The 22,189-nt window shown below is 37.5% G+C and overlaps 1 protein-coding gene across 1 annotated transcript in view; it reads left to right on the top strand.

Moving 5' to 3' along the window:
* The window catches only part of CEP135 (centrosomal protein 135), an 80,607-nt gene that overhangs the window by 5,737 nt on the left and 52,681 nt on the right, over positions 1-22,189 (top strand). The window contains exons 5-11 of the mRNA XM_017849286.1: positions 2,659-2,800; positions 5,161-5,245; positions 8,873-9,001; positions 10,234-10,449; positions 13,633-13,698; positions 15,847-15,985; positions 19,410-19,633. Coding sequence (XP_017704775.1) covers positions 2,659-2,800; positions 5,161-5,245; positions 8,873-9,001; positions 10,234-10,449; positions 13,633-13,698; positions 15,847-15,985; positions 19,410-19,633 — 1,001 coding nt within the window. The remainder of the gene's footprint in view (positions 1-2,658; positions 2,801-5,160; positions 5,246-8,872; positions 9,002-10,233; positions 10,450-13,632; positions 13,699-15,846; positions 15,986-19,409; positions 19,634-22,189) is intronic.

Below are 22,189 nucleotides of genomic sequence, written 5' to 3'. Positions count from 1 at the left end.
TAGTAATTTATATGTGTGCTTAGAAATGTATGTAGTGTTAGTTACTCAGATACAAGTAGTCTAACTTTAATGCCCAGAGCTTTCTCTAATCAATATTTTAAATTCTTTTTTCTATTATTATTATCATTATTATTTTAGTTGTAAAAGTAATTCATACTCATTAAAGAATTTGGAAATTATGTACTTTCTTAGTTTATTTTACTATTTTTAGCATTATGCTCAGTAGTTATAGAGCAAGAAAAAGAAATGATGGGTCCAGGTGTGGTGGCTCACACCTGTAATCCCAACACTTTGGGAGGCTGAAGTGGGCAGATCATTTGAGCCCAGTTTGAGACCAGTGTGGGAAACCCCATCTCTACCAAAAATACAAAAATTAGCTGGGCATGGTGGCGCAAGCCTATAGTTCCAGCTACTTGGGAGGCTGAGGTGGGAGGATTGCTTGAGCCTGGGAGGCAGAGGTTGCAGTGAGATGAGAGTGTACCACTGCACTCCAGCTTGGGTGATAGAGTGAGACCCTGTCTCAAAAAAATGAAACGATGGGCCACATCCAGAGTTGGTGATTGTTCAGCAGGTATGGGTTGGTGGAAGAATCTACAATATTAGTGACAAAATCATTAAGATAGCTGAACCATGGGATCAAGATTATGAAATTAAGTGAGTAACAGGTGGCTGCTGGTTTATGGGACTAGGTCAAGACAGATTAAAGAGCATGGTGAGTACCAAAAGTAATTTGTTTGCTATGAAGATTACAGTCAGAATGGAATTTTGGAGTTGAAGAACTAGAAGCCAGCAGAGTTCTGAGTGATGACAAAGGCCAAAGTGTAGTCATTTTATTGTGTGCCTGAGGTTGAGGGGAGAGGAAACTCCTGAGAATGGACAGATTAGAACTGTGAAGGCAGGGTGGGGGAAGACTCAGTGGACCGTGAGATAGTTTAGTAAATGAGATAGATGGACACGGGGACTGTGAGCCAAAGGCAGAAGAGATGGAGAAAAGTGGGAGTCAACCTTGAAAGTAACTAGAAGATTAAGCCTAAAAAGAGGATAATCAGGTTTCCTGAGGAAAGAATGGGATAGACTCCAGAGAGATTCAAGATGTGTAATCAATATAGTGACTAAGTGTAGATTTGGGAAGCAGAGGAATTCTCAGACTTCTCTTTCGAGTGAATGGGTAGGTGGAGGGTGATACTATTTCTTAAGTTAGAGAATGTGGGAAGCAGAGCAGGAGTCCACTTTCGGATGTGTGGAATATGCTATACCCAGAAAACATGCATGTCTAAATTTTTGGCAAACAGTGGGATATGTAGATCTGTTCTCAAAAGTGTGGGCCCTGGTGGAAATGCAAATTTGAGAGTCATTGGAGTCTCGTGGTAATTGAAGCTATGGGTATAGTAAGAATTATCTACTGAGATTATGTAGACTGGAAAGAGAGGAGACCCAGAGTCAGATGCTAGGGAAGTTGGTATTTAAGGGACAGGTGGAAGAAGACGGTTTCTGAAAGAAACTGAGGAGCCACCAAGCAGGAAAACCAGGAGGTAAAGAAAGAAGGAATGGTTAGCTGTGTTCAGGTGTGTCAACAAGCAGGTCATTTAAATACTTTTGGCCCAGTTTTCTTACCCTTAAAACTCCTTTTGTATACTCCTACTTCTGTGGGAGTATACAAAATTTGTTAGAATTCTAATGAGACAAAATTGTGAATTATGTTTGTTCTTCACGAGGATCTTCTAGTTTTTCAAATATACTTCTAATCTTGGCAAAATCCTTAAAAAGATACATTGTCTATGTATTTTTGACCAAGACAAGATATATCTAGCTGTAAGAAAATTTAGTCCTACTACTTGTAAAGATTAAGAAAACATTCCCTCCTAATTCAGGTTATAGCTTGGCTTTATTTTACAGATGACATTCCGTTCATTCTAAGTTTGCTACTTACGATTTCAGTTATCTGCTATGTTGATATTACTTAATAAGCATGCGTATTTTAGTTCTCACTGCCAGTTTTCTGCTAGTGATAATTTCTTGAGCTCATAATAGTCAACACCACAGGCACATTCAGCTTTTTTTTTTGAGATGGAGTTTCACTCTTGTTGCCCAGGTTGGAGTGCAGTGGCACGATCTCGGCTTACCGCAACCTCTGCCTCCCGGGTTCAAGCGATTCTCCTGCCTCAGCCTCCCAAGTAGCTGGGATTATAGGTGCCCGCCACCACGCCCAGCTAATTTTTTTGTATTTTTAGTAGAGAGGGGGTTTCACCATGTTGGCCAGGCTTGGTCTCGAACTCCCAACCTCAGGTGATCCACCAGCCTCGGCCTTCCAAAGTGTTGGGATTACAGGCGTGAGCCACCGTACCCGGCCATATTCAGCTTTTAAACTTGCCAAAGTCTTATCCCCATCTAGTGGACAGACATATTAAGCCTGGGCATATATGCCAAGCATGCAGGCATATAAAACTTGTTTGATAACCATGTCTTGTTGAGGTTTTTAGGACTGCATTGTTTAGTTAAAGATCAGGGTGGATATTTACATATTGATGGAGAAAATATTTTATCAATATGTATTATGAACTGCAACACACTTTATAACCAAAAGGCTAACCTGGAATATTTAATTCTAAGACATGGTTTTGTTTCTTCTTAATTTTTTAAAACACTCATTCTTTTTAGGTGGCAAGAAAAGAAGTATTGCTTTCAGGCGCCAGCGTATGCAAATTGATGAACCGGTTCCTCCCTCTGAAGTCAGTTCATATCCGGTTCCTCAACCAGATGACCCTTACATTGCAGACCTCCTACAAGTGGCTGATAACAGGTGCATTAAATAATTCTTTCTTGGCTTGAGTTAATTGAGCACTCAGTTAGCTCTAAGTTTCTTGATAGGAGGGCTTATTGTCTTGTTAACTGTTGTCTCTCCAGTGTCTAGCACAGAACTTTGCACAGGCACTCAGTAAATACTTTCAGATTGATATAAAATGTTTTTACTTGTTTTGAAACTTTGATCAAGTAGATCGTATATCTAAGGTTTCTGTTCACACTGGTTTAAAAATACTTTAGTGCCATCAAGAACCTGTTTAAGTAGAGCTGCTTTGACATTTTGTGTCATCTCCAAGTAAGAGGTATCTTTTGCAGGAATCTTTATTACTTCAGATTTATGTCAACTGCCAGTTAAATATGAAGAGATTTGTAACTGGATTTGAAATTCCTTTTTTAATGCTTTCTCTAGCTCTGTGTTTATATTTCCTTACATTTGAATCATATATAAATTCCATTTGATTGAAACGTTATTAAACCTCCTGGGCAAGGCACTGTGTAAGTGTTCTGAGGATATAAAGATGAAGAAGATGGTGTTTCTGCTTTTGAGAAGTTTGTAGTCCAGTACTAGAGATGAGATGAGAAATTCACAAAACATCATTAAGAAAATTCTAAGAGGCTCAAATTATAAATTCACAAAACACCATTAAGAAAATTGTAAGAGACTCAAAGGATGAGCACTAGTCTCCATGATAATAGCTGGAGAAGCATTTCAAAGTATAGAATACACTAATGGAAATAGTTCATGCAGGTAGCTTTTTATTTTGTAGATTATGCAGAGAATGTGGGGGATTTTATTAATCTCAGTTGATCAATCTAAAAGAGATCACTGGGACCAGGTGCAGTGGCTCACACCTGTTAATCCCAGCATTTTGGGAGGCTGAGGCAGGAGGATTGCTTGAACCTATGAATTCGAGACCAGCCTGGGCAATAATTTAGTGAGAACTTGTATCTAAAAAAAAAATTAAAAATTAGCTGAGCATGGTGGCATGCACCTGTAGTCCCAGCTACTTAGGAGGCTGAGGTAGGCAGATCGCTTGAACCTAGGAGGCAGAGGTTGCAATGAGCTGAGATTGAACCACTTTACTCGAGCCTGGGACACAGGGCAAGACCCTTTGAGCTACTGATTAGGATCTCTTCACTCAGTTGTCACACAATATTTTTACATAGTTATTTGACCTTAACTGGAAAGTGTTTTGTTTTTATAATCTAGGACTTTTCAGACAATGTGTTAGTATTATTTAGGGAATTATTTGGGCTGCATAAGTGACATTCGTCTCTTTTAATTGTCCTGTTTAATTTATATATGCACATTTTGTTTGTATTCAGAGTCATTCATGCATTTATATGAGTGCAGCTGCATGCATACTCTTCTCCTAAACCTAGATTAGTAGAAAATGCTGGTTCCAGTTAACATCAAGTACAAGCCGTATGCAGCCTCATTTACTCCACCGCATGGAAAATCTCTTTTAAAAACAGACCTGGGGCTGAAAGCACTGTGGCTCACGCCTGTAATCCCAGCATTTTGGTAGGCCGAGGCAGGAGGATTGCTTAAGCCCAGGAGTTCAAGATCGGCTTCGGCAATGTGGAAAAACTCTCTACAAAACATTTAAAAATTACCCAAGTGTGGTGGCATGTGTCTATGGTCCCAGGTACTTGGGAGGCTGAGGTGGGAGGCTTGATGGAGCTGGGGAGGTTGAGGCTACAGTCAGCTGTGATCAGGCCACTGGATTCTAGCCTGGGTAACAAAGGAAGGCCCTGACTCAAAAAAGAAAAAAAAGCAGACCTGGCTTCCGGCTTTGTCTTTCCAATATGAAAATAGATTATGTCATAATGTACCTGAACAATTCAGGTAATTTGGACAAAACCTTGATTCTGTTAGAATTAACAAGTTCCAGAAGGAATAGGTTTTTTGCTGTAGTTACATATGATCTTTCTCTCCAGAGTTTCAAAGTAGTATTAGGCAATACAGGGTTAGGGGCAGTAAACACATTTTAGTTTCTTATTTCACTTACTAAGCCTGTGAATTTTGGAGTAAACCTCAGTTTTCTAAACCTAAGAATTGGCAGCAGTACCTCAAAGAATTTTCCTGGGGATCAAAATGCAATAGTGAGGTGTTTCTTGCACAGCGTATCTGAGTTACAAATTATTTTCTACTCAGTTTTAAATCTATTCTTACAAACCAACTCTCCATGATGATGTACTATATTTTATGTTGATTTGGGGACCCTTTGGCACAGTACGTCCTACCTCTTTGAGAAGCTGAAAGTATAGAATTTATGAAATAACACATCTAGCTTCGTTTCTTGTTTTGTTTTTCCTAACAAAAGTATATTGGCATTAATTTAAAGTGCTTTTCAGGATTCAAGAACTTCAACAGGAAGTCCACCAGCTACAAGAAAAGTTAGCAGTGATGGAAAGTGGGGTGAGCGATTATAGCAAGCAGGTAGGATTTTTATTTACTTGCATAGTAGGGATTGAGATAGGTATGCTGTGATTGTAAATAGAATTGGTTATATTTGAAATTACTGATACTGAGTTTTTATATAGCTTTTATCTTTTTCATCAGATTTGTTAATAGAGTTAATAGCTGGAATAGCTTAGGTGGCTTTACTTACTTAGTCTGTCTCTTCAAAAAATTTAAAAATTAGCCAAGTGTGGTGGCATGTGCCTATGGTCCCAGGTACTTGGGAGGCTGAGGTGGGAGGATTGATGGATTGAAGAGCACTTATTTACTCCATTCCCTTCACTATTCATTGAGGTGAATAGTAGTTTTTGTTTGGTTTTTCTTTTAGCTGAATCATTTATCTCCCCAAATATAATTTTATAACCATATTACTGTTTTCATTGAAGTGTGCTATGTTTTACAATTGTACTTTTGCAATTTTCTACTTTTATAGATTTTGTCATATTGAACATCAGTCTCTTAGAAAGTTACTCTTTTGTGTTGCCATGTTTTTTTTTTGTTTTCTCTACAAGCACTAGTCCTCATACAACAGTTTTCTGAAGAATCAGGAGAATTAGTAGATGCAGAGTTGTATTATAACCATAGAAAGCTTTGTCTTTTCATAATTTCTATTGATGTCTCGGCTAAACTCTGATTTGGGTAATTACAGGCTTGTTTTCTTAATATGCGTCCTGAAGGTTAAATTGGGTAACACGTTTTTCATTTTCTGCATTGACTGCATTTTTTTTTTGAGTGATCTGCACACACAAATATAGATGTAACTTAGGTGTTGGTATGACTAGATCTTTAAAGTGTTTTGAAGATTAGTTGGATAAAAATGGAGTTAAAGAAAATCGACCAGGCGTGGTGGCTCATGCCTGTAATCCTAACACTTTGAGAGGCCGAGGTGAGTGGATCACTTGAGGTCGGGAGTTGGCGGCCAGCCTGACCAACATGGAGAAACCCCATCTCTACTAAAAATACAAAATTAGCTGGGCATGGTGGTGCATGCCTGTAATCCCAACTACTCGGGAGGCTGAGGAAGGAGAATCGCTTGAACCTGGGAGACAGAGGTTGTGGTGAGCCGAGATCATGCCATTGCACTCCAGCCTGGGCAACAAGAGCGAAAACTCCATCTAAGAAAAAAAAAAGAAAAAAAGAAAAATTCCATCTTCTGAGAAAGTCACCTTGTCTCAACTTTCTATCTCTACCATTAAAATTAGCCATATTTGCACTCAGGCTGTCTTAAGACTTAGTGGGCGGGGTATTGTTCATCCTATTTAAGGCTGAGTTGCCTGTGCTCTTGACCCCATTTCCTCTTTTTTCCTTAGGACCTTGCTTTAATCAATTATTCTTTTTTTCTTTAATAAGTACTTGTATAACCACTTTACAATGATTAATTTAATCTTCATAACAATCCTGTGAAGATGTACTTCTATTGTCATAGCTAACATCCCTTTTCAAAAACTCTTTTTTTTGAAATGGAGTCTCGCTCTGTCGCCCAGTCTGGAGTGCAGTGGCATGATCTCGGCTCACTGCAAGCTCCGCCTCCTGGGTTCATGCCATTCTCCTGCCTCAGCCTCCTGAGTAGCTGGGACTACAGGCACCCACCACCGTGCCTGGCTAATTTTTTGTTATTTTTTAGTAGAGACGGGGTTTCATCATGTTAGCCAGAATGGTATCGATCTCCTGACCTCATGATCCTCCCACCTTGGCCTCCCAAAGTGCTGGGATTACAGGTGTGAGCCACCACGCCCGGCCAAAAAACTCTTTTAACTACCTCTTCCTCTTGAGGATTCCTTCTCCCTCTCTATGCATACTTCTCCAAAGACTGTCTTACTTGATAGCTCCATTTCTGTCTCTGCTTCTCCACCTCCTGCTCACTCCTTAACCTATTGTAGTCTGTCTTCTGCACTCACTAGTCTAGTTAATTACATCAGTAACATTAATTGTTAGAGCCAAAAGGATACTTAAGGGTCTGTTTTCTTGACCTACTCTGTGGTAGTTGGTAGTATTGATAATTGCTCTTTGAAACTTTTCCATGACTTCATTTTTTTCCAGTTTTCTTTTTTTTAAGCCTATTGTAATGGGTTTTTTTGGTTTGTTTCACCTGTCCACTCCCTGAAATATTACTATTTTCCTGAATTCTGTCTTTGACCCCTTCTTCTCTTCTGTATCTTTTCTCAAGTGTCCTCATCGCTCTCTTGGTTTAAAATATTGCCTGTGTATTGATGACTCCTCCATCTCTCTCTGGCTCAGACTTCTCTGCTGAACTCCAGACCCATATACCCACCTTCACACTGGGCATTTCCACTTGAATGTAGTCTTTTTGTACTCATATGCCTTGTACTGGACTTGTTCTCTTCTGGTTTCAACTCCCGTATTCTCTACTTTGGTTGGTAGCATTAACGTTTGCCCAGCTGCACATTCTATAGTCTTTCTAGATCTCTTTCTTTTGCCTTCACATACCACTCACCAAGTTCTGTCATTTCTACTGGCTAAGTGCTTCTTAAACTTATTTCTTCTGTTCTATCCTCTACCACTGTTTTATTTTAGTCATTAATTGTTTCTTATGCATTCTTGCATTAGGTTTCCCTGCCTCTGTTTTTATTCCTATCAATTTCATCCTTTAGTCCAGGATAATCATAATTAGTTTCATCCTAATTCTTCAGACATCCCCAACTACTAGATCCCATGCACATTACATCCAGTCATACCAAGCTATTTCTGCTGTCTCAGACATTCCATGTTGTTGTTACTTTTTGGTATGTTTGGAGTGCTTGGTTATTTATTTATTTTAAGAAAACCAAAGCTTGGGCCAGGAGCAATGGCTCACGCCTATAATCCCAGAACTTTAGGAGGCTGATTTGGGCAGATCACCTGAGGTCAGGAGTTCAAGACCAGCCTGGCCAACATGGTAAAACCGCATCTCTACTAAAAATACAAAAATTAGCTAGGCGTGGTGGCACATGCCTGTAGTCCCAGCTACTCAGTAGGCTGAGGCAGGAGAATCGCTCGAACCCGGGAGGCAGAGGTTGCAGTGACCCAAGATCATGCCACTGCACTCCAGACTGGGTGACAGAGTGAAACTCCGTCTCAAAAAGAGAAAAAAAAGAAAGCCAAAGCTTGAAAGTGTGAGCTTTTCCAAATTCATACATAAATAACAGATAATTAAATTCACCCCAGTTTCCTATTCTTTCTAATATTGAGGTTCAGTAGCAACTTACTTTTCTTAGTGTGTTACACTCATTTATTTATTCTACCAGGGACTGAAGTAGTTTTGATTCAGTTCTAGTACTTGAGCATGTGTGTAATCTGCTAACAAGTTTGTTTTTATATAAACATTGTTAAATCTTAAAAGAGGGGAAAAAATACAAAATTAAATAAGGAAGAATCTGTAGTAAAAATACATATGAAAGATATATTGACAGTATGTCTGTTGACATTTTCTATATAATTTATTTTTGTTCTGCATTTATGCATATAATATATGACACAAATATAAATGTTAATCTCTTGTATGCATTGTGACATAAGAAAATATGTCCAAATAAATGTTTGTTCAGTGTTAATCATTTGGCTGAAAACCAGATTTTTTAAAATGACAGCATGACTTTATATCTTCAGATCGAGCTAAGAGAACGAGAGATAGAACGACTGTCAGTTGCTTTGGATGGTGGTCGGTCCCCTGATGTCCTCTCTCTGGAGTCTAGAAATAAAACCAATGAAAAGCTTATTGCTCATTTAAATATTCAGGTAATGGCTTTTATAATTATTTCACTGAGTGTATATAATGGTGTTTATAATAAACACTATATGTTTATAATGGTCTATGGGTTTGTAAAAGTGGCGGGAGTTGTTCACTGAGGTATTATTTGCAATGGGAAAAATTTGATAGAATCATAGTATCCAGAAATAGGGTGGAGTTATTGAAAAATCATGTTTCTAAAGACTGTTGAATGAGGAGTAATTAACATACACCATAACATTAACAATTTAAAGGAAGAGAATAAACTCTGGGCACATGATTGTCAATTTGCTTTTAAGAAAATGTATATATGGACTTGGAAAGAGAAAACAAAGAGAATGTACCAAAGTATACTAACAAAGCTTACCTTTGTGTGGTGGGATATTCTCCTTTATGGTTTTCTCTTTTTTTAAAAAAATTTGTGAGTATATCTTTTATAACCTAAAAAATTAAAATGTATATAAAATTAAATATCTAGCTTTTAGCTACTTATGTAGTGGATTCCTTTGCCATGCATTTGACCTAAGGCTGAAAGAGCAGGAGAGTTCCATATAGCATGACACATGAACTTTAGAAATTTTGGTATGACAGAGCTGCTTGGGCTACAAACAGAATATAGTAGGTAAAAATTATCAACAGTAGCTCTAGAGGAGTGCTGTCCCATACAAGTATGATATGAGCCATAAATGTAATTTAAATTTTTCTAGCAGCAGCTCGATTTAAAAAAATAAAAAGTGGTGAAATTAATTGTAATAATGTATTTACCCCAATATGTCCAAAATATTGTCATTTCAACCAGTAATGTTTTTACATACCTATTTTTTTCTTTGTATTATCTTTGAAATCCTGTGTATATTTTATAGTTACAGCACATCTCAGTTTACACTAGCCACATTTCAGATGTTCAGTAGCCACATGTGGTTGCTAGTGGCTACTATATTGAACAACACAATCTATTATCATCATGATATTCTTGTCATATAGAACTCTGTACTGAGAAAAAGTTCACACAAATTTCTTGTCCTTTCTATGCTTGAAAATCAAAGCCAATGGATGTACTTTCATTACACTTCACATGGTCAGTTTTGTAAATAAAAATATAAATTTGCAAATATAGAATAGCTGTAGTTTTAATCTTCAATAAGTTTTAAAATACAGTTTTTTGAAATATTATTTGGAAAGTCAGTGTTTAGGATAATTTTCCAATTCATATACCTCATAAATTACAACTCCAATTCAGGTTGACTTTCTTCAGCAAGCTAATAAAGACCTGGAGAAGCGTATACGAGAGCTTATGGAAACCAAGGAAACGGTGACATCTGAAGTTGTTAATTTAAGTAACAAAAATGAAAAACTCTGCCAAGAATTAACTGAAATAGATCAGTTAGCACAGCAATTGGAAAGACATAAAGAAGAAGTGCTTGAGACTGCTGATAAAGAACTTGGGGAAGCAAAGGTAATGAATGATATGTGTGGGTTGTGAGAGTGTTCATTAATTCTCCTAGCACACAGTGAGCTTGAGCCCTTTTGATATCTGCATTCAGGTTTTTGGTTTGTGTGTCTGTTTTTGTTTTTTTGCTTTGGTAATGCAGGGTTTTCTGAAGTGTTGTTTACACCTGTAAATGATTATATTTGTTTTAGTTGTTTGAATGTCTCTCTGAAGCACACCTATTCTTAGGATGGATCTCCAAGGACTTGTTTTCCTTCAAGATTTTTATCTCTGCCCCTTTGTGCATTGTGAGAGAGCTTTCGAAGTGTCCCCTCTGTGTCATTTTTGCTCAATAATCCTTTTTTTTTTTTTTTTTGAGACAGAATCTCTCTGTCTCCCAGACTGGAGTACAGTGGTGTGATCTCGGCTCACTGCAACCTCTGTCTCCCAGGTTTGAGCAGTTCTCCTGCCTCAACCTCCAAATAGCTGGAATTACAGGTGCTCGCCATGCCCAGCTAATTTTTGTACTTTTTTTTGTACTTTTAGTAGAGATGGGGTTTCACCATGTGGGCCAGCCTGGTTGAACTCCTGACCTCAGGTGATCCATCCACCTCTGCCTCCCAAAATTCTGGAATTACAGGCATGAGCCACTGCACTCAGCTTGTGGTTTTTGAGACATGATCTTGCTCTGTTGCCCAGGCTGGAGTGTGGTGGGACAATCATAGCTCGCTGCAGCCTAAACTTCCTCAGTCTCAAGCAATCCTCCCATCTCAGCCTCCTGAGTAGCTGGGACTGCAGATGCATGCCACAAGGCCCAGCTTATTTTTTAATTTTTTGCAGAGACGGGATCTCACTATGTTGCCCAGGTTCTTCTCAAACTCCTAGGTTAAGCAATCCTCCTGCTTCAACCTCCCTAAGTGCTCAGATTACAGGCATGAGCAGCCATGCTTGGCCACCAAGAATTCTTTAGAAGTGTTTTTAAAACTATGTATGTCCTTGCACATTTTTAAGTTGGTAATTATAATAACGTTTTCATCTTTTAAGTTTAAATGGAAAGGGTGATATTTCCAGCCTATTTTAAATACAATGTCTTAAGATAAAACTATTTCATTATTCTTTTAATTATAGCCAGTAAAATCTAAATGATCCTTTCTCCTTGAAATTTCCACAAAATTTTATCCTATTTCAACCAGTTTTATGCTTGAAAACCTTTTCGTGATCACACTATCATACATCTGTACAATAAAAAGAACAAATTTAAAAAGAATGAATTTTTTTTGTTTAAAAAATTTCTGACAGCCTATCTGTTGGGAAAACAAAAGTTTTTTATTTTTAAAAATTTCCTGTAACTGTTAAGGTTCAAGGTGTTAACATTTTTATCTGAAATAGTGTTATCGTTACAATTATTAATTATCAGTGGGTTAAAGTGACAGATACACCACAAATGTTGATATTTATGAAGTAAAAAAGTAAAATTGTATTGGAAATACATCTCTTAATGGGAGATAATAGGAGAAAATAGCGTCTTATTTAAAGCCTTTGGCCAGCCCCAACATTTCAGATTATCTTTTGATCTGGTACTCCAGAAGTTTTTTATATCTTGAGACAGTACACTATTGGGGTATGAATGAGATACATGCCCTTCTTTGAACATTGAGAGAAAGGCAGCTATAAAAGGGAGGGTAGGAATGCAGAACTCACATGGTAGCCGGGCCACAAACAAGTTATTAGGTAGGTCATTTTTAAGAAGCACTGAATATGCAAATTAAGGATTCAGATGCTGATTCCTTAGAACTATGTGCATACCATAGTTTTATATAATACTTGGAAAGTGCTCATTTTATCCCAGGAGTAAGTATAATCCAGTTTGAAGACCACTGCTCTACATCACCGAATTGATTTTATACAGTGCCACCTCTACTAATTAGTGGAATAAAAGGAAATTACCTCAGTTAAAAACCATGTATGAAAGGCCCACAGCAAACAATCATACTCAGTGGTAAAAAACTGGAAGCTTTTCCTCTAAGATGAAGAACAGGAAAGGATTCCCACTCTTGTCACTGCTACTCAACATAGTACTGGAAGTCCTAGCCAGAGCAGTTAGGCAAGGAAAGACATACAAATTGCAAAGAAAGAGTAAAATTATCTCTGTTTACAGATAACATAATTTTACATGTAGAAAGCCTTCAACATTCCACAAAAACCAGAACTAATAAACTAATTCAGCAGAATTGCAGAGTAGAAAATCAGCACACAAAATCAGATGTTTTCTATACACTAAGAATAAACTATCCAAAAGGAAATTAAGAAAGTAATCCCATCTGCAATAGCATCAAAAGGAAATAAACTTAACCAATGAGATGAAAACCATTACACTTGAAAACTATACAGCATTGCTAAAGAAGTTAAAGAAGACACAAATAAATGGAAAGACATTCCATGTCCATGGATTGGAAGACTCAGTATTGTTAAAGTGTCCATGCAACTCAAATTCAGTGCAATCCCTATCAAAATCCCAGTGGTGTTTTTTTTTTTTTTTTTTGCAAAATAGAAAAGCTTCTTTCTAAAATGCATATGGAATCTCAAAGGACCCCAGGCCACCAACACAATCTTGAAAAGGATATAATGAGTGCAGTTTTAATTCTGTTTTTGTGGTTTTAGTTTCACTGCCACACTCCTGTATCTCATCCCTGTCTTTTTCCACCACCTTTTGCATCTTCTATCCTTGTGCGCACAGCATGCTAAACACAGCTTCCCATGTCCCATTGCAAATGCTCAGAAATGACAAGTTGGCTCAACAAAATATTCCTATTGGATCATAATATTTTGATCTTGGCATTTGGCTCTCTAGAGAGAGGATCCAGGTTGGTAAAAGCAGGTGTGGAGAAAGCCAATAGGATAGGAAGATCAGGAAATGACAGTACCATAGGATTGCCCCCAAATTTAAGGCCCAAGGAAGATCCTACAAGACGTTCAAGTTGCCTTCTTCAGATGTTACAAGTAGGCTCCTGTAAACATTCGGGATACCAAAAGATTAAAGAGAAGCTCAATTTTGCCTCTTCATTGAAATTGATGGAGATGAAGCCTCAGATCTCAGTGGTAAGAGGGAATGTGAAGTACTTGCAAAATTACTTGATCTATTTGCATGTGACTTAGTGATAAATATTCTTAGACTTTTAAGTATATACCTAATAGGCTTTTTATTCCTAGAAAGAGATTAAAAGAAAGCTGTCTGAAATGCGGGATCTTGAAGAAACAATGGCAAAACTTCAACTGGTAAGTTGACATCATATTGAATTGCCAGCATTTTCAGTAAGAAAATTTTTATGGGAGGCTGAGATGTGTGGATCACCCAAGGTCAGGAGTTCGAGGCCATCCAGCCTGATCAACATGGTGAACCCCGTCTCTACTAAAAATGTAAAACTTAGCTGGGTGTGGGGGCGCATGCTGTAATCTCAGCTACTTGGGAGGCTGAGGCAGGAGAATTGCTTGAACCTGGGAGGCAGAAGTTGCAGTGAGTCAAGGTTGCGCCATTGCACTCCAGCCTGGGCAACAAGAGCGAAACTCCGTCTTAAAAAAAAAAAGAAAGGAAAAGAAAATATGTATGCTTTATTTTATTGCTCACCTCCTGACAACCACTGATCTACTTTCTGTTTCTGTAGATTTGTCTATTCTGGCCATTCCATATAAAGGGAATCATATATTTTGTGTCTGGATTCTTTTCCTAAGCAAAGTGTTTACAAGGTTCATGCATTGTGGTAGCATTTATGAGTACTTCATTCCTTCTTATGTCTGAGTAATATTCCACTGCATGGACATGCAAGTTTACATTTTTGTAATTCCTTAATCTTATGTATAGTAGGTAGCTGTTAGAAATTTTACCTTCTTTTAACTACTTTATGACTTGTGAGTTGACTAATATTAAAATCAGAAGTCAATTACTTGAAATATTTGTTGATTAATTTAAAATATTTGTTGATTATTACAAAAAGTACCCCATCCTCTTTTATTTATTTATTTATTAGAGACAGGGTCTTTCCTTGTCACCTAGGCTGGAGTGCAATGGCATGATCATAGCTCACTGCAGCCTTGACGCCCTGTGCTCAAGTGATCCTCCCACCTCAGCCTTTTGTGTAGTTTAAGACTACAGGCATGTGCCACCGTGCCTAGCATTTTTTTTTTTTTTTTTTTGTAGTAGAAATGAGGTCTTGCTATGTTGCCCAGGATGGTCTCCAACTCCTGAACTCAAGTGATTCTCCTGCACCAGTCTCCTAAAGTGCTAGGACTATAGGCATGAGCCACTGCACCCAGCCCAGTCCTCTTTTAATAGCTTTGTTTGGTAATACAAACCATTTTCCTGGTCACATTTCTTGTTCTGGTAGTCTTCAAATAACAAAGGAAGTAATCATCCCAACAGAAGCCTAAATATAGCATACAGAAAAAGCATTTGGTCCTATAGTCTGGAACTAGCAGAAAGAGTGTCTTGCTTATAAGGTAGAAACCGGGTAGTCACCCAAATGATTGAGGATTTTTAAAAATAACCTGTTGAATTAGAAGAGTTTTCTCTAAGATTGGAAACAAAGGAAAATACTAATTTCCAAGTTTTTTCATTATGTATATTTTTTATACAGTCTAGCTGCAGTGTCCTGGTGGCATAAGTCAATTAAAAAGGAAGCATGAGAGCAAGGGATTTTTGCCATTTGTTCACTGCTAGTTGTATGTGCACTAAATGTTGGATGTGATTAATAATACTTGTCTCAGAACTGTGACCAAGTTTTAGTAGTGTTGGCTGACAGTAAGATGTTGCTGTAGTTACTTTCTTACCGTTCTTATTTTTTCCAGTAATGCAAGATTCTATGTATTTTTAAGATAAGAATGATAATATTGATAGCTAACATTTTTTAAGTACTCACCGTGGTGGACATGCTGGATACCATGTAAAGTACTTCGTAACCATAGATTCATCCTCGCCAGTGAATCCTTAGTGTCCTGGTCTTGTTATCCTTGTTGTGCATATGAGGCTGAGAGAATAACCAGTATAGTTATAGATACACTGTATGTGGCGGTCTTAGAAGACTTTATCTTACTACTGCTTTCTTAAACATGAAAAAGTTTTATAGTTTTTAATTATATAAATACATATTCATTTAGAAAAAAATAAGACAATATGCTAAACTAAGTAGAAGAAAATAATTCTCCCACCCACAAAGAAACATTGTTGATATGTGTTTTATGGTACTTTCAGCCACAGATGATAATTAAGTTTAATTGAAACCTTATATTTGACTAATTAAGTGTATGTACACACACATATATGTCAATTGCTGTTACATAAATATGCTTATAAAAATCTATTTTCCTTTTAAGTGTGATAGTATTTTATAAAGTTGTTAGAAATCTTAATTATAGTATTAAAATTTGCAGGAATTGAACTTATGCCATAAAGAAAAGGAGAGACTGAGTGATGAACTCCTTGTAAAATCAGACCTTGAAACTGTTGTTCATCAGCTTGAAGAAGAAAAGCAAAGACTTAGCAAAAAAGTTGAAAGTTTTGTAGTTACAGGTAAGATGTCAAATTTTGATAGCTTAAAAAATGATTGTGATTTCCTCTTGATGTATTGTTTTTCTTAGTAGATAATCATTCATTCCTTCATTCAATAAATATTTGTTGAGTGCTTGCCATTAGTCAGAAACCACAGTAGGTACTGTAGATACAGTAGAAATCTCTCCCTCAAGGACCTTAGAATTTTTATGTTTGACTAGTTTATACAGGGAACCCTGCTTGAATATTTTGCAATAGAAATGTGTCCTTCTTTGAGACACACTAATAACAGAATTAAGTAAGACTAAAGGGAAGGCTATTTTAATAGTGGAAAATTGAAGTACAGAATCTTTTCAAGGAAATGCAGTTATATTATCTTAAAATACATACACATACACACATACACAAATAGAAATAGGCTAACTTTCTGCAGGTACCAGTTCTAAATGTTCACTGCTAGTTGTATGTGCACTAAATGTTAGATGTGATTAATAATACTTGTCTCAAAACTGTGACCAAGTTTTAGTAGTGTTGGCATAAAGAACATATAAGAATTCATTTGGCCGGGCGCGGTGGCTCACACCTGTAATGCCAGCACTTTGGGAGGCTGAGGCAGGTGGATCACCTGAGGTCGGGAGTTCAAGATCAGCCTGGCTAACATGGTGAAACCCCATCTACTAAAAATACAAAATTAACTGGGCATGGTGGCACGTGCCTGTAATCCCAGGTACTCAAGAGGCTGAGGCAAGAGAATTGTTTTAACCCGGGAAGCGGAGGTTGCAGTGAGACTGTATTGTGCCACTGCACTCCAGCCTGGGTGACAGAATGAGACTCCATCTCCAAAAAAAATAAAGAATTTATTCATTCATTAATTTGACCAATGTTTATGAATCACCTGCTGTGTGGGTGTGTGCCAGGCCCTGTTTTTGAGTGCTGGGGTATATAGTGGCAAACAAAATACATAAGGGCCCTGCTCTTGCAGAGCCTTTTTTCTTGTTAGGGAAACAAACTAGTGGCAGATAAGTGAAGAAGTTAATTTTAGTTGATAAGAGATACTAAATTAGAGTGGGAGGATGTGCTAGAGATTGAAGTGCTCAATGACAAGACACCAGCAATATGAAGATCTGGGGTCTAGTTTTCTATGCAGAGGAAATGGCAAGTGCAGAAGCTTGGTGCCATCAAACTCTGTGTGTCTTAGGAAGTGAAAGGAAGCCAGTGTACTGTGTTAAGAAGAGTCTCTACCCTAGGCCCATGTGGATAATCTATTTAACCTCCTCTCTACTTATTAGCTGTGTAACTTGAGCATGTTATTTAAGCTCTCTGTGTCTCAGTTTCCCTATCTATGGGGCTAATGATGACACCTACCCTGAAAGGTTGTTGTGATAATTAAATGAGTTAATATGTTAAAGTGCTTAGAACCATGTATAAAAATTTAAAATAGGCTGGGTGCGGTGGCTCATGCCTGTAATCTCAGCACTTTGGGAGGCTGAGGCGGGCGGATCACCTGAGGTCAGGAGTTCAAGACCAGCCTGACCCACGTGGAGAAACCCCATCTCTACTAAAAATAAAAAAATTAGCTGGGTCTGGTGGTGGGTGCCTGTAATCCCAGCTACTCAGGAGGCTGAGGCAGGAGAATCGCTTGAACTCAGGAGGTTGCAGTGAGCCAGGATGGCACCATTGTACTCCAGCCTGGGGAAAAATAGTGAAACTCCATCTCAAAAAATAAAAAAAAAAAGTTTATATTTCTTTTGATAGCTATGTGTGGCCTATCATTTCAGCGTAATCTTTCAGCTGTCTCAAACTCTCTTGTTTCCCTGTGTTTCGGGTGCATCCTCCTGCCAGATACCCAGCCATGGATGAGCCAAACAATTTGCCTTCTGCACTTTTACACATGGTCAGCTGTTTGAGTGTACACCAGGCACATTGAGAGCGCTGCAAATTAGATGGTCCTGAACCTCAGCAGGCTGCTCAGCTCTGTATGGAAATCTTACAGTTTCTCTTAGAGTTTGATCTTCCATTCTCCACAGGGGATATTTAAAATGTTTTGCACTGTCAATAAACCTGTGAGTCCCATTTCCCACCTTCATCCTGAGTGGATGATCCTACCTCCAGTTTTCCTAGAGAAGGGAAGCCATGGCAGGGATTCACTCAGTTTTCTGGCCTCAGATTAAAAACTTGTACATCTTGTTCCTTCCTGTTCAATGCAAGAATGTCCCTCTTATGAAGGACCAGTGGCTCCATCTATTCTCTGGGCCCTAACTTCTCTAATTTTAAAAACCTTGCAAATTAATGATCTCCTCTCCATAATTTTAATCTTTGTACTATTTTTTCCCATTGGCATTCAAACATGCTTACTCTTCACCCATTCCAATACAAAAACTTTGACCCATTTCTATGCAGCCACTCATTTCTTCTCTTCATAGCATCAGCATCTTGAAAGGTCATCCATACTTGCTGTTCTGCTTGATCACCCACTACCCCTTAGCTCCTCAGTCCACTCCAGTTGGCTTCTGTTGCCACCCCTTCAACAAAACTGCTCTTGTTAAAGTCATTCACCTCTGTTGTGCTAAATGCAGTGGCTGCTTTTCATTCATTTGCTTATTTGACTGCATTTAACCCAGTTGCCCATTCTTTCCCACTCTCCTACTTTCTTCTTACCTCTCTGGTCATTCCTTCTTGGGGCAAATTTGCCAATTCATCCTCTAGTTTGCATTGCACACTATCCTTTTGTAACTTTTATCCTGCTACAATTAGAATAATTGTTCAGCCTTGGCTATGTTTTTTTATACTGTATCCTTAGCTGGTGCTGGGCATACAGTAAATGCTTAATACATATCTGTTGAACGAATGAAAGAAGAGATGAGAGTAAACCAGAATACATCAGGAAAATCATTGCATGCCTCAAGAGTTGTAATGAACATAAATTAAATTAGGTTCAACTATATGAAATTGCCAGTATTTGGTTACTTTTGACTCATGAAGAGGCAGTTTCTATGGCAACAGCTAATAATTATATTTATTTGAGTTATTTTGCTCTCTTTGTATATGTGTATAGTGTATTAAATTCAAGCTTAATGTTAAGTTTGTGCATGTTATGGTTGTTTATAGATATATTTTCTTTTAGTGCATTTTCAGGTCCTGGGAAAGTACTATGTGGTAATTTATCGCTTTATTTTGTAGTACTGAATAGTACCCATCTTATAATAAGACAAAAGCGGGGGACTTGGACCTATTGGACTTTATTTAAACTTTTAATTTTTGCTTTTTTTTTCCTTTTTTCCTCTCAATATTTACCTCTTCAATAGATTTGGTACTTACAGGTGTTATTTAGAACAGTTCATGATTTCTAGTAGCTTTCTTTCTAAAAGTTATTAATATAATTTACTTGTCTAATCAACATTATGTATGCAACATTATTTTAAGAGTTAACCACTTTAATTTGCAGAAAGAGAACTTACTCTGGAAGTTGAGAGGATGAGACTAGAACATGGAATAAAACGTCGAGACAGGTCACCTTCTCGTTTAGATACATTTCTGAAAGGTATAGAAGAAGAACGAGATTATTATAAGAAAGAGCTAGAGAGACTCCAACATATTATACAGCGAAGATCTTGCTCTACAAATTATGGCGCACGTGAAAAAAATTCAATATTTAGAACACCAGAAAAGGTAATGTCCGTTTATAAGAGTAAGTGATGAGGCCAGAAAAGTATCTTTATGAATAAATTGTTTTGGTTTATTATTATATTAAATGTAACTTTATTCATACGTGCTTTGAAAAAATCCTGATTTTGATTTTGTTTTCTTTTATGGCCTGTACTATAGGAACACTGCATTAATTAGGAAAATTATTTAAGAACAAACTATAACATATAGATGACTGGAAATTAGAGGGAAGGTTGAATAGCTGAGTTATAGAAGTGTAATGGCACCTGGGCTTCCAGGACTCCTATTGTTGGACATTCCCTCTCTTTTAGAATTTACTTTCTGTATCAGCTGCATTTTCTCTTTCATGGCAGAGTAGCTTTGTATGCATGGCAGGCAACATGGTTTCATGTCATTTCCAGCCTTGGACCAGTTAGGAAAGTCTGTCACATTCTACTGACCAAGCGTCTTCTCTATTAACCATGCTATGGGAGATAGATAGAAATGGCAAGTGAGTGCTGGGCAAGTTGTTTTGTTTGTCCACCACAACCATATTTGTAAGCTGATGATCCAAAGATGTTCACTTTATGTCATTTTCTAATTGCATCTCCCATTGTATGTATTTAAAGTTGACCATGATTCATGAGAGATTAAAATCATGTGTCTCTATTTTAGGTCTTAATTATTTTAGTGTTTTATGAGTATCATTTGAGTTTTCAGATTTTCTTCTTTTAAGCTTTGGAGTTCAGGAGTCTTGAAGGCTTATGTGACTTTACACTAGGTAAAATTAGGGGAAGTCTGGGAGTGGGAAGTACTCATTAAAACTCAAAACATTTGATTTCAGACTTGACCAAATTTACTAATTTTGTCATGTTTTCCTGAAGATCTTGTGTCCATTGTCAAACAGTTTTGTCTTCTGATTAGACTTCATTTTTTAACCTCATAGGCTAATGGCTGAATTTTGATTTACAGTTGTCAGTATAAACACTATACTATGTTATCTATTATAAGAATAAGGCCAGGTGGGGTGGCTCACACCTGTAATTCCAGCACTTTGGGAAGCCAAGGTGGGAGGATCACTTGAGGCCAGGAGTTCGAGACCAGTCTGGTCAACACAACGAGACTACAATTTCTTGTGAAGATTAAATGAGCTAATTTGTTGGTTTTATTTTAATTGACAAATAATATGTATATTTATAGAGTATAGTTGGATGTTTTGATCTATGTATACATTATAGATTCAGTCAAACCAATTAACATGTCTGTTTCCTCACCAATTTATTACTTTTTTGTGGTGATTATGTTAATCTATTCTTTTAGCAATTTTGAAGTATACAATACATTATTATTAACTGGTCACCATTCAACACAATAGCTCATTAATTGATCATGAAATAATTTGTATAAGGACCCAGCATAACACCTAGTTACCGGTGAATGGTTTATTTCCTTATTGTTTGCTGGTTCAAAGCAAATGAGTTCTGGTAGAAAGTTAGGATCACTTCAGAAGATAAATACTGAGTGCCTGCTCTGAATGAGGCATAGAATACAGAGATGAAGAAGACAGTTCTTGCCCTTACAGCCTTCAGCATTGCGCATGTGTGTGCATGTGCATGTTTGTGTTTAGGGGACAATGGAGTAGTGAAAGGGCGTTATTCACAATTATACATTAACACTAACAAATATGTACACCAGATATATTTAAAGAAGAGGAGAGTTTCTGCTTAGGGAAGTCAGTCAGTAAATGTTCAGGGAACTCATGTTTTACTGGGTACCATACTAGACACTGAAGACATAATGAAAAGACCAGGTTCCTACTGTGGCCCTCATAGAGCTTACATTTTAGTAGTACAGATAGATACACATTAAACACATAATCGTGTAAATAACCTTATAACCTCATTTATAATGTGTTTATGAAGAAAGTACAGAAAAGTTCAAAATACTTTAAGAGTATATAGAGGAGATCCAAATTAGATTGAAGAATCTGAAAGAATTCCTTGGAGAAAGTGACATTTAAGCTGATACCTAAATAGTAATAAAATAGATTGTCAAATCATTATTTATTGAGCTCTCCTTTTCTAGACTCTGTGCAGACTGCCTCTTTCTGGAAGATTATTTTGTTTTCTTTGAGAGAAAGTCTCACTCTGTCCCTCAGGCTGGAGTGCAGTAGTGCAATCATAGCTCACTGTAACCTTGAACTCCTGGGCTGAAGTAATCCTCTTCCCTCAGCCTCCCAAGTAGCTAGGACTACAAGTGTGCGCCACTATGCCTGGCTAATTTTTTAATGTTTTGCAGAGGCAGGGTCTTGCTCTTTTGTCCGGGCTGGTCATGAACTCCTGGCCTCAAGCAGTCCTCCTGCCTTGGCCTCCCAGAGTGCTAGGATTACAAATGTGAACCACCACACCTGGCCCAGACTTCTTAAATTTAGATATGGTTAGGTTACATAGCTTCTTTTATAGTTACATTGGTTAAGTCCCAAAACACTGATCTGCTTTTGTACTATAAAACGTCTTATCCTTTAAAGTGTTCAGATAACTAATCCCATCCATCATGCCTTGGTTTTGCTTATTTAACCAA

The sequence above is a fragment of the Rhinopithecus bieti genome, unplaced genomic scaffold (genome assembly GCF_001698545.2).
Source record: "Rhinopithecus bieti isolate Rb0 unplaced genomic scaffold, ASM169854v2 scaffold_31527, whole genome shotgun sequence".
Lineage (NCBI taxonomy): Eukaryota > Metazoa > Chordata > Mammalia > Primates > Cercopithecidae > Rhinopithecus > Rhinopithecus bieti.
This window is presented reverse-complemented; position numbering and strand designations above follow the sequence as displayed.